The 18,570-nt window shown below is 46.8% G+C and overlaps 1 protein-coding gene across 1 annotated transcript in view; it reads right to left on the bottom strand.

Moving 5' to 3' along the window:
* Positions 1-6,616: 6,616 nt before the first annotated feature.
* The window catches only part of LOC142259336 (uncharacterized), a 53,737-nt gene continuing 41,783 nt past the window's right edge, over positions 6,617-18,570 (bottom strand). Inside the window, exons 5-8 of the mRNA XM_075331801.1 lie at positions 11,584-11,680; positions 11,403-11,500; positions 11,115-11,205; positions 6,617-9,454 (exon numbers count right to left, since the gene is read on the bottom strand). Of these exons, the coding sequence (XP_075187916.1) occupies positions 8,238-9,454; positions 11,115-11,205; positions 11,403-11,500; positions 11,584-11,680 (1,503 nt within the window). The 3' untranslated portion in view covers positions 6,617-8,237. The remainder of the gene's footprint in view (positions 9,455-11,114; positions 11,206-11,402; positions 11,501-11,583; positions 11,681-18,570) is intronic.

Genomic DNA, 18,570 nt, shown 5'->3' with positions numbered 1-18,570 from the left:
GCGGCCAATCAGAGCGGAGGGGCGGAGATGAGCAGGATGTAAACATCCTGCCCACCTCCTTCCTTCCGCATATCCTACGGAAGCCGCAGTGAGGCCGGTAGGAGACGTTCCTCGCTCCTGCGACTTCACACACAGCGATGTGTGCTGCCGCAGGAGCGAGGAACAACATCGGACCATTGCGTCAGCGTAATTATGGATTACGCCGACGCTGTACCAATGATACGATTACGACGCTTTTGCGCTCGTTAATCGTATCATCCAGCCTTTACACACTGCGATGTCGCATGCGATGCCGGAAGTGCGTCATTTTCAATTTGACCCCACCGACATCGCACCTGCGATGTCGCAGTGTGCAAAGTGCCCCTTAGACTGACATGTAACAATTGGGGAAAAGGAGTTTCGTGACTGACTGGATTGATTCCATCTTAAATGGTCGATATTTTAAGGAGAGGATCAGTTTTTTCAGATTGATTATTGTTCTGTAAGAGCCATCTGGCTTTGTAACCAGAAAAAGAGGAGAGTAGAAACCTTGGCCCCGTTGATGGGCAGGGACCTCAACTAGGACCCGTTTTGTAAAGGGAGTGAGAACTTCAGTCACTAAAGCAGTATGTTGTTCTGACGTTTTTCTAGTAGGGGTTAAAACAAAGGATTGTGGAGGTATGGAAGTAAATTCTAAATGAAGACCTTCAAAGATGACATTGATGATGAAGGAGCTACATATAATTGTCTTCCAGATAGTACTGTAGAAGCGGAGTCTACCTCCCACAGGGAGGTCAATGTTACTGTTTATGTTGTTTTCCCCTGAATGATGCGCCACCAAACAGGTAACCCTTGGAACCTGACGTGCGAGGGTCATATTTTACCCGGCGCTCTGACCTGTTGGGCTGTAATTGACACTTTTTGTAGGATTTCCTACAGGTAGGAAAGTATGTGTTAGGGAACGCCTTCTTATTATCCCCAGCTTTAGTGAGAATGTCGTCTAACTCAGGCCCAAAAATAAACTCACCCTGACAAGGCAGTGTGCACAATTTTGTCTTTGAAGACGTGTCCCCCTTCCATGATTTTAACCACAGTGCGCGTCGAGCAGCATTAGAAGATCCCGCAGATCGGGCCGCCAAACGTACGGAATCAGCAGAGGCGTCAGCAAGGTAGGTCGCTGCGTCCTTCAGGAGTGGGATGGACAAGAGTAACTTTTCTCTAGAAGAACCAGATTTAATTTGCTTTTCTAACTGGTCTACCCATATTGACAGTGACCTAGCCGTGCAAGTTGCAGAAATGGCAGGCTTTAGTGCTGCGGCCGAGGCTTCCCAGGTTCATTTCAGGTAAGTATCAGATTTCCTGTCAAGGGCATCCTTCAGGAAACCCATATCTTTAAATGGAAGTGCTGATTTCTTAGAAGATTTTGCAACTGCCACATCCACTTTAGGCACTTTACACCATTGAGAGAGGTCATCATCATCATCATCATCATCATCATCAAAAGGGATATCGTGTTTTAGAAGAGGATGGAAGAAAGCCCCTATTATCCTGCTTCTGCCACTCCTTCCTGATTAGGGCTTTAATCGTATCGTTCACTGGGAAAGATTTACATTTCTTTTGGGATAATCCTGCGAAATTAGTATCCCCAGTGGACTTAGTAGGTTTGGTATCCTGAATCACCATGGTGGAGCGAACAGCCCTAACAAGGCCATCCATCCACTCCAGAGGAAAGCACGATTTCCCTGCTTCATCTGAGAAGGAAGAACTATCAGAGGAAGAAACGTTCGACCTGGTTTCCGAACTAATGTTTTTTTGACCCCTTTAACGATTTTAAAGATGACTGAACTTTGGTGCGGATAAGTTCCCTAAGATCTGCTGCTGGGGATAGGATGTAGGGGCGTCTTCCCATACAGTTTCTTCCCATACAGTCTGCTTGATACAGGGCTCACAAAGTCTTTTTTATAAGAATTGGGTAATTTTCAGGCACACAAGGGCCATTCTTTATTTTTCTGCTCGGCGGAACACTTCCTATGTACCTAAACACAGTTATAGACAAGAAGGGGGACATTAGCTATTGGAGTACTTTCACGAAGATCACTCACCCATAGCAAGAAAGACGAATACCAGAGCTAGAGACAGAGACGAGGTGATTGTCTGGCCGATTCTAGAGGGTTGAGAACCGAGATTTTCATGATCCTCTTTCCTCTTGTGACCTGTAGTAATCCCTCTGGAGTGACTATCTGCACTGCTACTTTTTCGCTTGGATGGAGCTTGGGATGGTTCCCGAGTAGTATCCCGGGATGGGGGTGATTGCGGGCTGTCCATAGCTGGAGAGGGTCGGAGCAAGCACCACTCTGTCAGGTTTCAACTTCATTTTTAAGATGGAGGACCCCACAGCCCCCTCCAGCGTCTCTTCCTCCGGATCAGATACCCCGGAAGTGCTCACAGGCACTTCCAAGTTACAGCTGCAGTGACCAACCAGTGTGCAGGCGCGCAGCCAGGCACATCCGGGTCACCCTCCCCGCGCGTGCACGGCCGTGCGCAACCCGGAAGTGTCAGTACAGACACACGTGCGACGCAGTAGGGAGAGCACCTTGCCCGACCACGCTATCTGAGGAAGTCACCGGGTAGCCATGAGGGAAGCAGCACTTACCCTCCCGCAGACGTGGTTCCCCTGGTGGCCTCACCCGGACCAGAGACAACCAACGCAGGAACACTAGGAGGGCGAAGTCCACCACGGGAGCTCCACCGACCGTGCCTTCAGACCCAAGCTCCGCCATACCCGCAGACACCGCACGGACACTACTGGAGCCCAGGTACCTGTTGTGGAGACACGGGGCTCAGTGGGTGCTCTCGTCCACTAAAACCCGCCGCCTTTAGAAAGACAGTGTGGCTCAGGGCTCATCCCAACTGAACGCCGGCCTCCTTAACCGTGGGCGTAACACTACTCAGACAACACAGGGTGAGGGAATCACAATAATTAGACTTTATTGGATCCCCAAACAATTAACGGCACATAACACATAACCAGCAAAACACACAAATGTAACAGGCAACAGAGTCTCACCCTTCCGCTGGCTCATCAGGGATTTAGAATGTCCTTGCCTCAGAGGTTCCAGGGCCGCTTACTCCAATCCAGCAGCACCCCGCTTTTGGCTGGCACCCACCGAGAAAGGAATAATGCCAGATTTAGGAAGCTGTCTGAGGTCTGCAAAGTCTGTAACAGGTGACTGAACTGTCCCAACCTGAGTGTCCTCCTTAGGTAGTCCTGGTTTGCTGTTACAATCCTGGCAGCCGGGGTCGAAATCCCTAGACTGTGGATATGGTCTCCAACCGGAACCAGAGTCCCTAGATTGAAGCCATAAGATATCCTGATCCTCTAGTCAGCTCCAAAGAGCTTAGACTGGATCCATCAGCATCCATCAACAACCTGGTGGCTTAAAGAAGTCCTTTTTATAGCCACAGCCTTCCACTTAGATACACTGTTGTGTCCTCATCGATTGGTTGGACAAGAGCGCCTCTCCCATTGGATGAATCTCAAGCTGCATGGACAATGTTCATCCAAATGATGTGCATAGAAAGACTGAAGCTATCTACATGGAGTCTACAAGTCACAGACTCAACAATGGCTACTAAGGTAATCACATTAGCAATACACAACTACAATACAATGGTTACTGGAAAAGTCTGGAGAACAATAGCTAAGCAAACATGAGATAGCACACAGAAGAACAATGACGTCTGGCTGAATTTTAAGAAACTTTAACCCATGAGAGTCCATGTCGTCACATTCCTCCCCCTTCTTAATATTAGCCAGACATGATAAGTGGAGAAGGATGATCGGAAGCCTAACGGCATTGTCCTTTTTAATGGTGAGGTCAGCAACAGAGGCTTGCATCTATACACCTCCCCCTGATTACCTTCCCCAGGTTGAGCAGCCATATTGCGGACAAGCACTAAGGTGGGGTCCAAGAGTTGGGCCTGCATACATTTCTTACTATCAATCTTTCCCCAGTCAATAGCCACAGTGTGGTTAGGCTTACTCACGGTTCTTGGCTCAGAAGTGGATGCTGGAGACTGGGAATGTGAATTATCCTTGGAAAAGATGTTAGAAAGATCCACATCAGGGTCCTGTTTGGCTTGGAAGTGGGTGATGGCTGCTTCAAACTGACTGGATAGTCCTTGTTCTTGGTCATTCTCCAAAATGACTGGTGTGAGCAGGTAATCCACACGCCCCACTTCCACTCCCCTCTGGGTGGTATCCAAAACAACAGGCTTGGTGGGGCCATCCACGAACCCGACTTCAATTTCCTACTGGTTAGTCCCCGAAATAACAAGTGTGGGGAGGCTGTCCATAAACTCCATATGGACCTCTTCCTGGTCAGACCCCAAAATAACAGGCGTGGGGATGGTGTCCATAAGCTCCACATCAGCCTTGCTCGCGTCAGTCTCCACAATAACAGGCGTGGGGAGGCTGTCCACAAGTCTCACATCAACCTCTCCCTGGTCCTTTCCCGAAATAACTGGTGTGGGGACGGTGTCCATAAGCTCCACATCAGCCTTGCTCTGGTCAGTCTCCACAATGACAGGTATGGGGCGGCTGTTCACAATCCCCACCTCGATCACTTCCTGGTTGCTCCCCAAAATACCAGGTGTGGGGAGGCTGTCCACGAGCTCCACCTCGTCCTCTCCCTGGTCGGTCCTTAGGTATGTCCAGGTCCAGAGGAATGTCTGAGCGCTGGCCCTCAGCCAGGGAGATGGATAATTGGGAATCTGGTACAGGGTCTTCTGGGGAAACAATAACTGGGCTTACCAGGGTAATGGAGGAACCAGTGTCTCGTAGTCCCTGGCTCTTGACCGGCTGGACTGGTAGATGGGCTCCAAGCATGCGGCCTCGGTTTTGGAGACAATCTTTATCTATATGTCCATGGCGCCCACATGTATAACAGCGCCATAGATTGGGCGAGTCACAGGCCCTGTTTGTAGTCCTTTGTTTTGGCGCAGCTTCTGCTGGGTAGCGGGACCATCCTTCTCGACCAGCTGGTGTTAGCAGTACTGCAGCTGGAATCCCATAAACATATTCGAGAACATAAGCCCTCTCTTCTCTTGAGGATCTAGGCCCCAATGCATCCAACAACGCTGTGGCTTGGGCCATTTTGGACAAAGTTGATTCCCGATTGTCAATAGATCCATAATGTGGCACATAGTTTAAATCCTCTGGGTCAATATCAGCGGGATCCTCATCGTCCTCTGCATCATTCTGGGCATCCCAACGGACTAATTTCTGGATCAAGTCTGACCGAGTCTCAGCGTTCCAGTAGATAATCTTTCGCCTCTGGCACAGATCCTGTAGCATCCATTTACTGCAGCGGTCGTAACTCCTCTCTTGTCCTTGTCCCATGGCTGAGCTGGTGGGGTTGGACATGGCAGCGTCCGAAACCTGAATGCCTCCCCTATGGCCTGCTGGGTATGCTTATGTGCCTCCCTGGTTGTTGAGCCCTGGACGGTGTCCGAAAACACCAGTCCGCTGCAGCTCCCCTGGGTAAACTAGGCTGAGTAGTATCCCACTGCTGCCACCAATTGTGGAGACACGGGGCTCAGTGGGTGCTCTCGTCCACTAAAACCCGCCGCCTTTAGAAAGACAGTGTGGCTCAGGGCTCATCCCAACTGAACGCCGGCCTCCTTAACCGTGGGCGTAACACTACTCAGACAACACAGGGTGAGGGAACCACAATAATTAGACTTTATTGGATCCCCAAACAATTAACGGCACATAATACATAACCAGCAAAACACACAAATGTAACAGGCAACAGAGTATCACCCTTCCGCTGGCTCATCATTGATTTAGAATGTCCTTGCCTCAGAGGTTCCAGGGCCGCTTACTCCAATCTAGCAGCACCCCGCATTTGGCTGGCACCCACCGAGAAAGGAATAATGCCAGATTGAGGAAGCTGTCTGAGGTCTGCAAAGTCTGTAACAGGTGACTGAACGGTCCCAACCTGAGTGTCCTCCTTAGGTAGTCCTGGTTTGATGTTACAATCCTGGCAGCCGGGGTCGAAATCCCTAGACTGTGGATATGGTCTCCAACCGGAACCAGAGTCCCTAGATTGAAGCCATAAGATATCCTGATCCTCTAGTCAGCTCCAAAGAGCTTAGACTGGATCCATCAGCATCCATCAACAACCTGGTGGCTTAAAGAAGTCCTTTTTATAGCCACAGCCTTCCACTTAGATACACTGTGTCCTCATCGATTGGTTGGACAAGAGCGCCTCTCCCATTGGATGAATCTCAAGCTGCATGGACAATGTTCATCCAAATGATGTGCATAGAAAGACTGAAGCTATCTACATGGAGTCTACAAGTCACAGACTCAACAATGGCTACTAAGGTAATCACATTAGCAATACACAACTACAATACAATGGTTACTGGAAAAGTCTGGAGAACAATAGCTAAGCAAACATGAGATAGCACACAGAAGAACAATGACGTCTGGCTGAATTTTAAGAAACTTTAACCCATGAGAGTCCATGTCGTCACACCTATAGGTTCCGATCCATCAGGACAGGAAACTAACTGTTGAGGGAGAGGGACCGCCCTTTTTTATCTGTAGGTTTCCCGTCCTTAAGGGGCGGACCCCTCTCTCAAGTGGGTGCTGTCGTGGCGATAGGAAAATAAAAATATAACAATGTGAAATGTTAGATGCACATGGAATATTGCTTTATTTGATTTTTAGAAAACAGACGTCTATTAGTAACTGCATGTATAATTCTAATGTAACTTCTAACGTGCTTTCCATTCGTTTACTTTCACTGTCACGTTTGTGTTTTCTTGTTCAATTTGTCAAATTTATATTTTCTCCACATGTGAATTTTTTTTCCAATATATATTTTATTTCAATTTTTCACAAAACAATCGATACATATTACAATCGAAGTAACACTACGATAATATTAACCACCACCACCACAAAGCAAAATAAGGAAAAAGAAAAAGAAAAAAAAGATGAAAAAAAAGAAAGGGGGAAGGGGAAGACACCAATTCGGTCTATTCTATAGGTAGGAGTCAATAATACAAATACAGCAAAATCCCGTGGGACAAATAGTATGTAATGAAAATTCCCCAATTTTTGGAATTCGTTTTCTTCTCTCTACATTAAAGCCAAGTGTAAACTCATAATGAAAATGAGGATTCATTTTCCTGACAAGTTCCTCAACCGAGGGAACTGAAGGGAATTTCCACTTTATAGCCTGACATCGTCTGGCCGAGGTAAGTATATCAGCAATAACAGGTTTCACATTTTAGGGGAAGTTATCAAGTCCTACATTCAGGATTGCTAGTGGATCATCCATAATTACACGAACACCAGTTACAGATGAAATTAGAACAAACACCTGCTCCCAAAATACCATAACTTTAGGACAGGACCACCATACATGCCCCAGCGTGCCTTTTTGAAGACAGGCTGTCCAACAGAATGGGGAGTAATCAGGGATCATCAGAGCCATTTTGCCTGAAAACAGATACCACCTTGTATGAATTTATATAATTTGTTCTAGGTGATTTATACAAGCGGAGGTCCTATAAGTCTATTCCGAGGCGCCCACCATTGTTGAGGGAAGAATGTTTTCAGCTCTTGCTCCCATTTTATCACGTATGACAACTTCAGATCTTCCAATGGGGAGCTTAAAAAACTATATAACATTGAGACCCCTTTAATATTATATTCCTCTTTTGAAAAAGTCTATGTAGATCAAGAGGAGGTGAATTGTACCCAATATCAGGTCCTGTACTAAGATGTCTCACTTGGAGGTATTGATAAATACAGCTTCAATGTAATCAAAATTTCTCAACCATCTCCGAAAAGGACGTTAACTGAGACTCTCTATAAATAGCTGCAAATTTAGAAATGCCGCTCTCTTCCCAAGTAGCAAGGCTTAAATAAGGGATACGGGTTTCTAAGAATGTAATAGAAATATCCAATAAAAAAAAAAAAAAAAGAGTGATTCCCTTCACCCCACCTTTTCCACCAATACCAAGGAGAGGAGATAGTGGGGAAGTCAAAAATTGCATTAGATGTTTAAATTACCTCTACTTCAAAAGGCTTCAAGTAACCCATGTGAATTGTTCTTAGAGGTCAACAAATTATAATTTTCAAGTAAAACAGTTCTGACCTTCTAGGTATGATAATGACTTCTACACTTTTAAGATTTGTGATGTTTAAAAAGAATCCATTTGTGTGCAAAATATTTCCCTCATTCTACCCATGTCAAGGGTTTCTCCCCTGTGTGAATTCTTTTGTGTCTTGCAAGACTTGATGTTTCTGTAAAACTTCTCCCACACTCTGAACATGAAAAAGGCTTCTCCCCTGTGTGAGTTCTCTGATGTCTAACAAAAGCTGATTGATCTGCAAAACATTTCCCACATTCTGAACATGAAAAAGGCTTCTCCCCTGTGTGAGTTCTCTGATGTTTAACAAGACCTGATTGATTTGCAAAACATTTCCTGCATTCTGAACATGAAAAAGGCTTCTCCCCTGTGTGAATTCTTTGGTGACTTGCAAGGCTTGATGTTTGGGTAAAACATCTCCCACATTCTGAACATGAAAAAGGCTTCTCCCCTGTGTGAGTTCTCTGATGTTTAACAAAACATGATTGATCTGCAAAACATTTCCTGCATTCTGAACATGAAAAAGGCTTCTCCCCTGTGTGAGTTCTCTGATGTTTAACAAGACCTGATTGATTTGCAAAACATTTCCTGCATTCTGAACATGAAAAAGGCTTCTCCCCTTTGTGAATTGTCTGGTGTGTAAGAAGATTTGATTTTAGGTTAAAATATCTCCCACATTCTGAACATGAAAAAGGCTTCTCCCCTGTGTGAGTTATCTGATGTCTAACAAGACCTGATTGATCTGCAAAACATTTCCTGCATTCTGAACATGAAAAAGGCTTCTCCCCTGTGTGAGTTCTCTGATGTGTAACAAGAGTTGTTTTATGTGCAAAACATTTCCCACATTCTGAACATAAATATGGTTTCTCCCCTGTGTGAGTTCTCTTATGTGTAACAAAATGTGATTTATGCGCAAAACATTTCCCACATTCTAAACATGCAAATGGCTTTTCCCCTGTGTGAGTTATCTGGTAACTAACAGATTCTGAAGAAATTCTTTTCTCCTCTCTGTCATTTTTGTTATTAATTTTTTGATATTCTGAAGTTGAAAATGGCTTATTTGCTGTAAGAGCACTTTGATTTTTAATGCTGCTTTTGTGACATTTATATTTCTTAATAGTCTGTGATGAATCAGAAGGTAGGACTTGTTTAATAAAATCAGATAATAAATCTTTGCTGTAAAGGGAAGATGATATATCTGGAATAGAGTCATTCACTTCAGTTATATCTTGTATGATATCAAGGTCATCTGATTTAAAAATTGAAGATGTCAGTTGTGCCTCTAATCTCCTGGTACAGTCATCTGTCAAGAATAAAAGTTATCTTCAATAATATATACAAATTTAAAGATATATTTTATAAAATAGGTTGTAACGCTGTTACCAGCGTCCCCGCACTGTCCTGCACCTTTTCCCGGGGTAGGTCTCCTAGGACTGCGCTTAGCTCACGCTCATATATTCTTAAAGGGCCAGCGTGCACCTAACCCGGAAGTTCCTCCCAACCTATGGTTAAGAGGTAATAGGTATTTAAGGCATCCTCCCCCTATGGGACGTGCTTGGGCAATGTGGTTTATCCTTAGAGATGCGTTGATAGTTGCGAGTTACCGTGCTGCTTGCTGAGTCGTATGCTGTGTGTGTTAACACGTGTGTTTCCTAGCATCCACTCTAGATGCTGCATCTATCTATGCCAGCTGTGTCTGCCATACCTCCTGCATCTATCTATACCAGCTCTGCCTACTATATCTGCTGCACCTGCTTACACCAGCCATCCCGTCTGCACCCGACCACATCTGTGACTGTCAGTATCCAATCGTAGAACCCTGCGGTCAGCCAACACAGTACAAAGACTCTTTGGCATAGCATCTGGTGGCTACCTCTCAGCACAGTCCTATTCTCACCATTAGAGGCTGAACATGTGAACTTATAATGAACATGGTAAATAAAAAACAATCGTGTAATTGCACTTTTTTTTGCAATTTCACTGCACTTGGAATTTTTTCCCCATTTTTCAGTACACTATCTGATAAAATGAATAGTGTAGTTCAAAAGTACAACTCATCAGGCAAAAAAAAAATCCCTGATATGTCTATGTTGACGGAAAAATAAAAAAGCTATGCTTCTTGGAAGTTAAAGGGTGAAAAACTAAAATTCCCCAGGGGTGAAGGTGTTAAATTTTAGAAAACCTGTGTGTGGGCTGCCCGGTCTCTATGTACCCACTGTGGGGTAATTCTAACCTCCCTCATATGTTACAGTTACCCTGTGCTGAACTCTGGATATAAACGCCCCTATCAGCACATTCATCAGAAGGGAGAGAAGGAAGATCTATCAATAAGAGGCCGAGATTCTAGGAAGATGGAGTCATTGCTCTCAGTGGTAGAAACAATAAGAATCTTGTAGTTATGATACTTATTAATGGAGAACAAAAATAAAATAAATGATGTTACAAAGCAAGCTTTCCAGACTACTGAGGTCTCTTCATCAACTACAAGATTATTATTTTGTTTCTCCCACTGAGAGCAATCAATCTTTATTCACCTGGTGAACACGGCACCAAACTAAGAATCTAGGAGGTCACAAGCATCATTACCCTCCGCTTTCTCTTAGGGGTCCACCATACAGATTAGATTCTTCTTCCCATGATTTTCTAAGTTGTCTGCACTTTCTACGTACGCTGTCATTTTGCTTTACAGATTAGAGATCTGGGCAGCTAAGGGTCAATGTTTTCTAATTTCAGGTGATAGGGTGGATCCTACCTGTAAGATCTGGCTGATACAGATCTCACTACAACAGAAGAACGTCCAATGCCCAAAATAATGGGGACAGTTTTGGGTGGAGGAGCATGTGGTGGTCTAGCAGAAGAATGGTGGCCATTTGATATGGCCAGACTACAACCCTGATAAAGCAGCCACAGCCGGTGACTGAGAGGAATCTGTGACTTCTCTGCATTTAGTGGTCACTACTCACCTGGGCGGTTATCTGTACGAATCTCCTCTTTACTCCGCTCATCACCCCTCACATATGTCTCTGTAGTATTAATATGGGGCAGATCTTCACCCTGAAACAAATATTGTAAAAGTCACAGACAGATGGAGAAGTTCCATCTATGATCAGCTCTAATCCTGCCATCTCCACCGCTCTCATTACACAAGTATAACACATATAATACTGGAGGATAAAACAAGACTGAGCACAAGACCTTCACAGCCGTCTACACATCATAGGGAGATTTCATGGCTCCTTCTCTCCATCTACCTGATGATCATGAGGAACATCGGGGTCTTCTTGTTTACAGTCCTGTGGGAAAAGAGGACAGGGACATCTCTCTGGTGTTGTCCTCTTACTGGATAGAACTGGAGGAGACACATACAGGGACTGAATTCATTCCTTACATACAGATAATTATAGGCCGTGTGTATTTTGTTCTGTCTATTACCTGGTGATGCGAGGGGCTGGGGAACCTCCATCATGACGTCCTTGTACAGATCTTTGTGTCCTTCTAAATACTCCCACTCCTCCATGGAGAAATAGACGGTGACGTCCTGACACCTTATAGGAACCTGACACATACAAGGATACCGTCACCCCCGATCCCTTCATAGCATTACTGTATAATGTCCCAGCATTCCCAGCAGTGTCACCTCTCCAGTCAGCAGCTCAATCATCTTGTAAGTGAGTTCTAGGATCTTCTGGTCATTGATGTCCTCATGTATCGGGGGGTGAGGTGGAGACCCCGTGATTGGGCTCAGGGGTCTTCCCCATCCCTCAGACACAGGGGCCTGACAGCGCTCACTAGAGGTCTTCTTCACTACTGTGTAATCCTGGTTATGGAGAGACACAGTAATAAATCTCACTCCAGACATTTCCAGAGTCCTCACCTCTCCAGTTCTGTCCATCTGTTATTCCCATAGATAAGAATGATGTAATGTGACGTCATCAGAATCTCTCACCTCTCCAGTAAGCCGGAAGAGGATCTCTAGGGTGAGGTGTAATATCCTCTCCGCCATCTTGTCCCTGTCATTATCCATCCTTCACGGGGCAATCAGGAGAATTCTCTTATATAGAAGATCTCCACTGAGAGGATCCGATATTATAAGGCCCTGAATGGGAAAGAGATGAGCCGATATGTAAAATTAATGGAGATAAGTGATATAAATGAATAAATATTATTATTATTATTATAATAAGGGAAGTGAGATATCATTTGGGTAGGGAAAAAAATTCAACATGAAATGTGATATGCAAGTAGTAAAACCGACCGATAAAAGTAGTACATAACCATATTTTTCGGACTATAAGACACACCGGACCATAAGACGCACGCTGGTTTTAGAGGAGGAAAATAGGAAAATAAAAGTTCAAGCAAAAAATGTGGTCATGACACACTTATGGGGAGAGGATCTGCTGCTGACACTGTTATGGGGTAATGTCCTGCTCATATACTCCCCATATACTCCCGATGCTGCTCATATACTCCCCATCCTGCTTATATACTCCCCAAGCTGCTCATATACTCCCCATGCTGCACATATACTCCCCATGCTGCACATATACTCCCCATGCTGCTCATATACTCCCATCCTGCTCATATACTCCCATCCTGCTCATATACTCCCATCCTGCTCATATACTCCCCATGCTGCTCATATACTCCCCATGCTGATCATATACTCCCCATGCTGCTCATATACTCCCCATGCTGCTCATGTACTCCCCATGCTGCTCATGTACTCCCCATGCTGCTCATGTACTCCCCATGCTGCTCATATACTCCCCATGCAGCTCATATACTCCCCATGCTGCTCATATACTCCCCATGCTGCTCATATACTCCCCATGCTGCTCATATACTCCCCATGCTGCTCATATACTCCCCATGCTGCTCATATACCCCCCAGCCTGCTCATATACTCCCCAGCCTGCTTGTCATGGTTCACCTCCCTGTCCACATGGCTAGGGGGCGGAGCCTTCTCTCGAGCCTCACTTCCAGACCCTGGATGCCTTAAAACCTGGCATTTTCAGTGAATCAGTGCCGGCTATAAGCTTAGCACTGCTTTGCCTGTGATTGCTGGTCATGTGAGTGATATCCTGATCTGTCTGTTCCTGTGCCCCCGTGCCCTTGTCTGTGTTCTGTCCCCTGGTCATCCCTCCTGTCCTCTGTCCCCTCTCCTATTTCCCCACTCGGTTGCTTCCTACGGTACTGACCTTGGCCTGACTTTGACTCCGCTTTTGCTCGTCCCTCCGGTCCTGCTTCTGCCCGTACGGTGTTTGACCCAGCCTGTGTGACTATTCCTTGCATGCTCTGCAGCTCTGCTTCTCAGCTGTGTTTTGAGGTAATGCATGAGAACGCTGTGAATTCACTTCCTGGTTCTCATTGCTCTGTGTAGTGTATTATGCTACAGAGCTCTGGCTCCCCCTGGTGGCAGCATTACAGTATAGCCGGCCTCTATAGGCTTTATCTCCCATAGGGAAAAAAAAAAAAAAAAAAGACATTTATTTCTTGGTAGTGGGATCCAACTTTACAGCATAAAAAACTGTAATGGATCCACTCAGTACCTTGTGCGAGAAAGTAGCCAACCTTACGCAGCTGGTGCAGGATTTGGCTGCAGAGCATTGCACCCTGGTAGCTTCACACAATATGCTGCAGAGTGAGGTCTCCGCTTCTGCGAGGGCCACCTCAGTGGCAGCTACCTCACAAACCGTAGGACAGCATAGTCCCACTGATGTCCAACTGACCTCCCCCGAACCCACGGTGATGCTCCCCGATAAATTCTCGGGGGAGAAAAACCTATTTCGGACATTTAGGGAGAGTTGCAGGCTTCTCTTCACTCTCCGGCCTCGGTCCTCGGGGAATGAGACCCAGCGGGTGGGGATCATCATGTCGTTACTTAGAGGGGGTTCCCAGACCTGGGCGTTTTCCCTACCCCCTTCGGCCCCAGAACGGCATTTGGTTGACCTCTTCTTTGACTCCCTCGGGGTGATATATGACGAACCAGACCGTGTACGGGTGGCTGAGGACAGGATCATGTGTCTCACTCAGGGAAATCACACTGCTGAGCTATATTGTTCAGAGTTTCGGCAGTGGTCCACCGATTTACGATGGAATGATTCTGCACTCAAGTGCCAATTCCGGAGAGGTCTTTTGGACTCCCTGAAAGACGCTTTGGCTCTGCACCCTCCTCCCAGCACCTTGGATGATGCGATGACGGAGGAAGTTCGTATGGACCGCAGATTACGGGAAAGAAGGGGCACCATGCGTGAGATTCCGCCCCCTCTACCCAGGGCACCTTCTTTGCCGGCTATGGAACAGATGGAAGTTGGAGCCATCAGTCCAGATGGGAAGAAGAGGAGAAGACGCCGGGATCTCAAGCTGTGCTTCTATTGTGGACACCATGGACACTGGAGGAAAGACTGCCCGGCTTGCCCCTCCGCTAAACAGTCGTCGGGAAACTTCTAAGTCTGGGTAATGGTCGAGGAGGTTGCCCAGACTATCAGGTACCTTTCCTCTCCTCCAATAAGATACTTCTGAATGTCGACCTCCGGGTCAAGGAGTCGGTCTGGTCTGCTACTGCCTTTGTTGACTGTGGGTCCGCTATGAACTTCATTGACTCTGAGTTGGTCCAAAGATTAGAGTTAAAGACAGTGAGGTTAGAAGGACCCATTCAACTCCTGGCAATTGATAAAACACCGCTGCCTCAAAACCTCATTCGGTTTGCTACAGAAAAATTTACTCTTATGATCGGGTCTCTGCATTCTGAAACTATTTCTTGTTTTGTAATGGCCAATCTCCCTGCTGGATTAGTGTTGGGGCATCCATGGTTGATGTTACATAATCCCGTTATTGATTGGGAGTGTCGTACCATAGTCAAATGGAGTCCTGCTTGTCATAAAAGGTGTTTACAATCTGTACCTGTGTTCTCCGTAAGTCCTGAGGGTCTTCCGGAATACCTGAGGGACTACGGAGACGTATTCTCGGAAACAGAGGCTGAGGTTTTGCCGCCTCATCGCCCATATGACTGTGCCATCGATTTGCTTCCCAATACCAAATTGCCCAAGGCCCGTTTATATCACCTCTTGGGTCCAGAAAGGGCTGCTATGAAATCATACATATCTGATAGTATACGTAAAGGGCATATCCGTCCTTCTTCTTCCCCTGTGGCCGCTGGGTTCTTTTTTGTAAAGAAGAAGGACGGAGGATTAAGGCCATGTCTCGATTTCCGAGAATTGAAAAAAATTACTGTGAAAAACACGTATCCGCTTCCACTCATCCCTGATCTCTACAACCAACTCTCTGAAGCCCGGTGGTTTACCAAACTAGATCTCAGGGGGGCCTATAATCTTATCCGTATTAGAGAAGGGGATGAGTGGAAAACGGCCTTTCTGACGTCAGAGGGGTTATTCGAGAATTTGGTGATGCCTTTTGGTCTAACAAATGCCCCTGCGGTGTTTCAAAATTTCATCAATGATATCTTTTCTGATTTTCTTGGTCGTTTTGTGGTCATCTATCTCGATGACATTTTGATTTATTCTGCCGATAGAGATACGCATATTATGCATGTTCGCTCAGTATTACAGAGATTACGTGATAACCATCTGTTTGCCAAGCTTGAAAAATGTGTTTTCTCTGTTCAGGAAATAGCCTTTCTTGGGTTACTCCTTTCTCGTGATGGGTTTAAAATTGACCCAGGAAAGGTGCAGGCTATCGTGGATTGGGTGCAACCCAGGGATATCAAGGCGCTACAACGCTTTTTGGGTTCCACAAATTATTAAATACGGTTCATTAAAGGGTTTTCTCAAATTGCCAAGCCATTGACTGACCTTACACGGAAAGGGGCGGATCTGCAGAACTGGTCGCAAATGGCTGTCCAGACCTTTCTTGAGCTAAAGGACCGGTTCATGTCCACCCCGGTCCTGGTACAGCCTGACCTCGAGGCGCCGTTTATTGTGGAGGTGGACGCCTCAGAGGTGGGGGTGGGAGCTGTTCTCTCTCAGGGCCCTGCTACTCTGACTAATCTGCGACCATGTGCGTTCTTCTCCAAGAAATTCACTCCGGCTGAGAGGAACTATGATGTAGGTAACCATGAATTATTGGCAGTAAAATTGGCATTTGAAGAATGGAGGCATTTTTTGGAGGGTGCTGTTCACCGTATTACTGTCATCACCGATCATAAAAACCTCGCGTATATTGAGTCCGCCAAGAGATTGACGCCTCAACAAGCGAGGTGGGCTCTTTTTTTTTCTAGATTCCATTTTTGTATTACTTTTCGTCCGGAGTCTAAAAACGTGAGGGCAGATGCACTGTCCCATAGTTTGGACCCGGTGTCACCTCCAGAGCCTCCTTCCTCCATTCTTCCGCGAGGGGTGGTGGTCGCTGCCTTGTCATCCGAGTTGGAGGCTGAGGTCAGGGAGGCCCAGTCCTCAGCGCCATCTTCCGCTCCAGACACTAAACTGTTTGTCCCTTTGCACCTCCGGTTACGGGTACTTCAAGAGTTCCAGGAGTCCGTACTCAGCGGCCATCCTGGAATTACAGCCACTCTCAGGGCTGTTGCTCGACTGTTTTGGTGGCCATCTCTTCACTCAGATGTTGCTCGGTTTGTGTCTGCCTGTGCTACATGTGCCCGTGCTAAGGTATGTCGTAACCGGCCGGCTGGGGAACTGATTCCATTACCTGTTCCTGAAAGACCATGGACCCACTTGTCCATGGATTTCATTACGGACCTCCCTGTCTCAAATGGTATGACTGTGATCTGGGTGGTGGTGGATCGTTTTAGTAAACAGGCACATTTTGTTCCCCTCTCCGGTCTACCTAATGCTGCGGCCCTTGCCAACCACTTTATTGACCAGGTGGTTCGGTTACATGGGTTGCCCCTGAATATTGTGTCTGACAGGGGGGTACAATTCATTTCTTGGTTTTGGAGGGCCTTGTGCAGGCGGTTGGGACTTGAGTTGTCCTTCTCGTCCGCCTATCATCCCGAGTCCAATGGGCAGACAGAAAGGACGAATCAGACCCTTGAGCAAATCCTGCGGTGCTTGGTTTCTGCTCAGCAGGAGGATTGGTGTATGTTTTTGCCCCTTGTGGAGTTTGCATTCAATAGCAGAGTCCATCAGTCTACAGGAACTTCTCCCTTCTTCTGTAATTACGGGTTTCACCCTCACTTCGGGACCTTCTCTAGAGTGGATTCGGGGTGTCCAGGGGCCGAGTCCGTCGTTCAGCATCAGGGGAAGGTGTGGAAGGAGGTACAACGGTGCATCGAGACGGCTCAACAGTCCCAGAAATGCCAAGCGGACAAACGCCGTTCTCTGGGACCCCACTTTCGGGTGGGGGACAAAGTGTGGCTGTCCACTCGGAATATTAGGCTTAGGGTTCCATCTGCTAAGTTGGGTCCTAAGTTTATAGGTCCCTATGAGATCATCGAAGTGATCAACCCGGTGGCCTTTCGGTTGCAACTGCCCCAGACCTTGCGTATTCCTAACGTATTTCATACCTCCTTGCTTAAGCCATTTGTTCCATCGGTGGTGGGTTCTCAAACTCCTCCAGCTCCGATATTGGTGGACGGTAAGGAGGAGTACGAGATCCAGCGTATTATCGATTCTCGTTGGGTTCGTCGTTCCCTCCAGTATCTGATCCATTGGAAGGGTTACGGTCCGGAGGACAGCTCATGGGTGCCGGCTCGATCCGTTTGGGCCGATCGGTTAATTGCGGCTTTCCACCGGAAGTATCCTGGGAAGCCTGGGGGTCCGGTGGCCCCTTCTTGAGGAGGGGGTACTGTCATGGTTCGCCTCCCTGTCCACATGGCTAGGGGGCGGAGCCTTCTCTCGAGCCTCACTTCCAGACCCTAGATACCTTAAAAGCTGGCATTTCCAGTGAATCAGTGCCGGCTATAAGTTTAGCACTGCTTTGCCTGTGATTGCTGGTCCTGTTTGTGATATCCTGATCTGTCTGTTCCTGTGCCCTCGTGCCCTTGTCTGTGTTCTGTCCCCTGGTCATCCCTCCTGTCCTCTGTCCCCTCTCCTATTTCCCCACTCGGTTGCTTCCTACGGTACTGACCTTGGCCTGACTTTGACTCCGCTTTTGCTCGTCCCTCCGGTCCTGCTTCTGCCCGTACGGTGTTTGACCCAGCCTGTGTGACTATTCCTTGCATGCTCTGCAGCTCTGCTTCTCAGCTGTGCTTTGAGATAATGCATGAGAACGCTGTGAATTCACTTCCTGGTTCTCATTGCTCTGTGTAGTGTATTATGCTACAGAGCTCTGGCTCCCCCTGGTGGCAGCATTACACTGCTCATATACTCCCCATGCTGCTCATATACTCTCCATGCTGCTCATATACTCCCCATGCTGCTCATATACTCCCCAGCCTGCTCATATACTCCCCAGCCTGCTCATATACTCCCCAGCCTGCTCATATACTCCCCATGCTGCTCA

This window comes from Anomaloglossus baeobatrachus, assembly GCF_048569485.1.
Source record: "Anomaloglossus baeobatrachus isolate aAnoBae1 chromosome 5 unlocalized genomic scaffold, aAnoBae1.hap1 SUPER_5_unloc_9, whole genome shotgun sequence".
Taxonomy (NCBI): Eukaryota; Metazoa; Chordata; class Amphibia; order Anura; family Aromobatidae; genus Anomaloglossus; species Anomaloglossus baeobatrachus.
The sequence above is the reverse complement of the archived record's forward strand: the minus strand, read 5'-3'. Positions and strand labels throughout refer to the sequence as shown.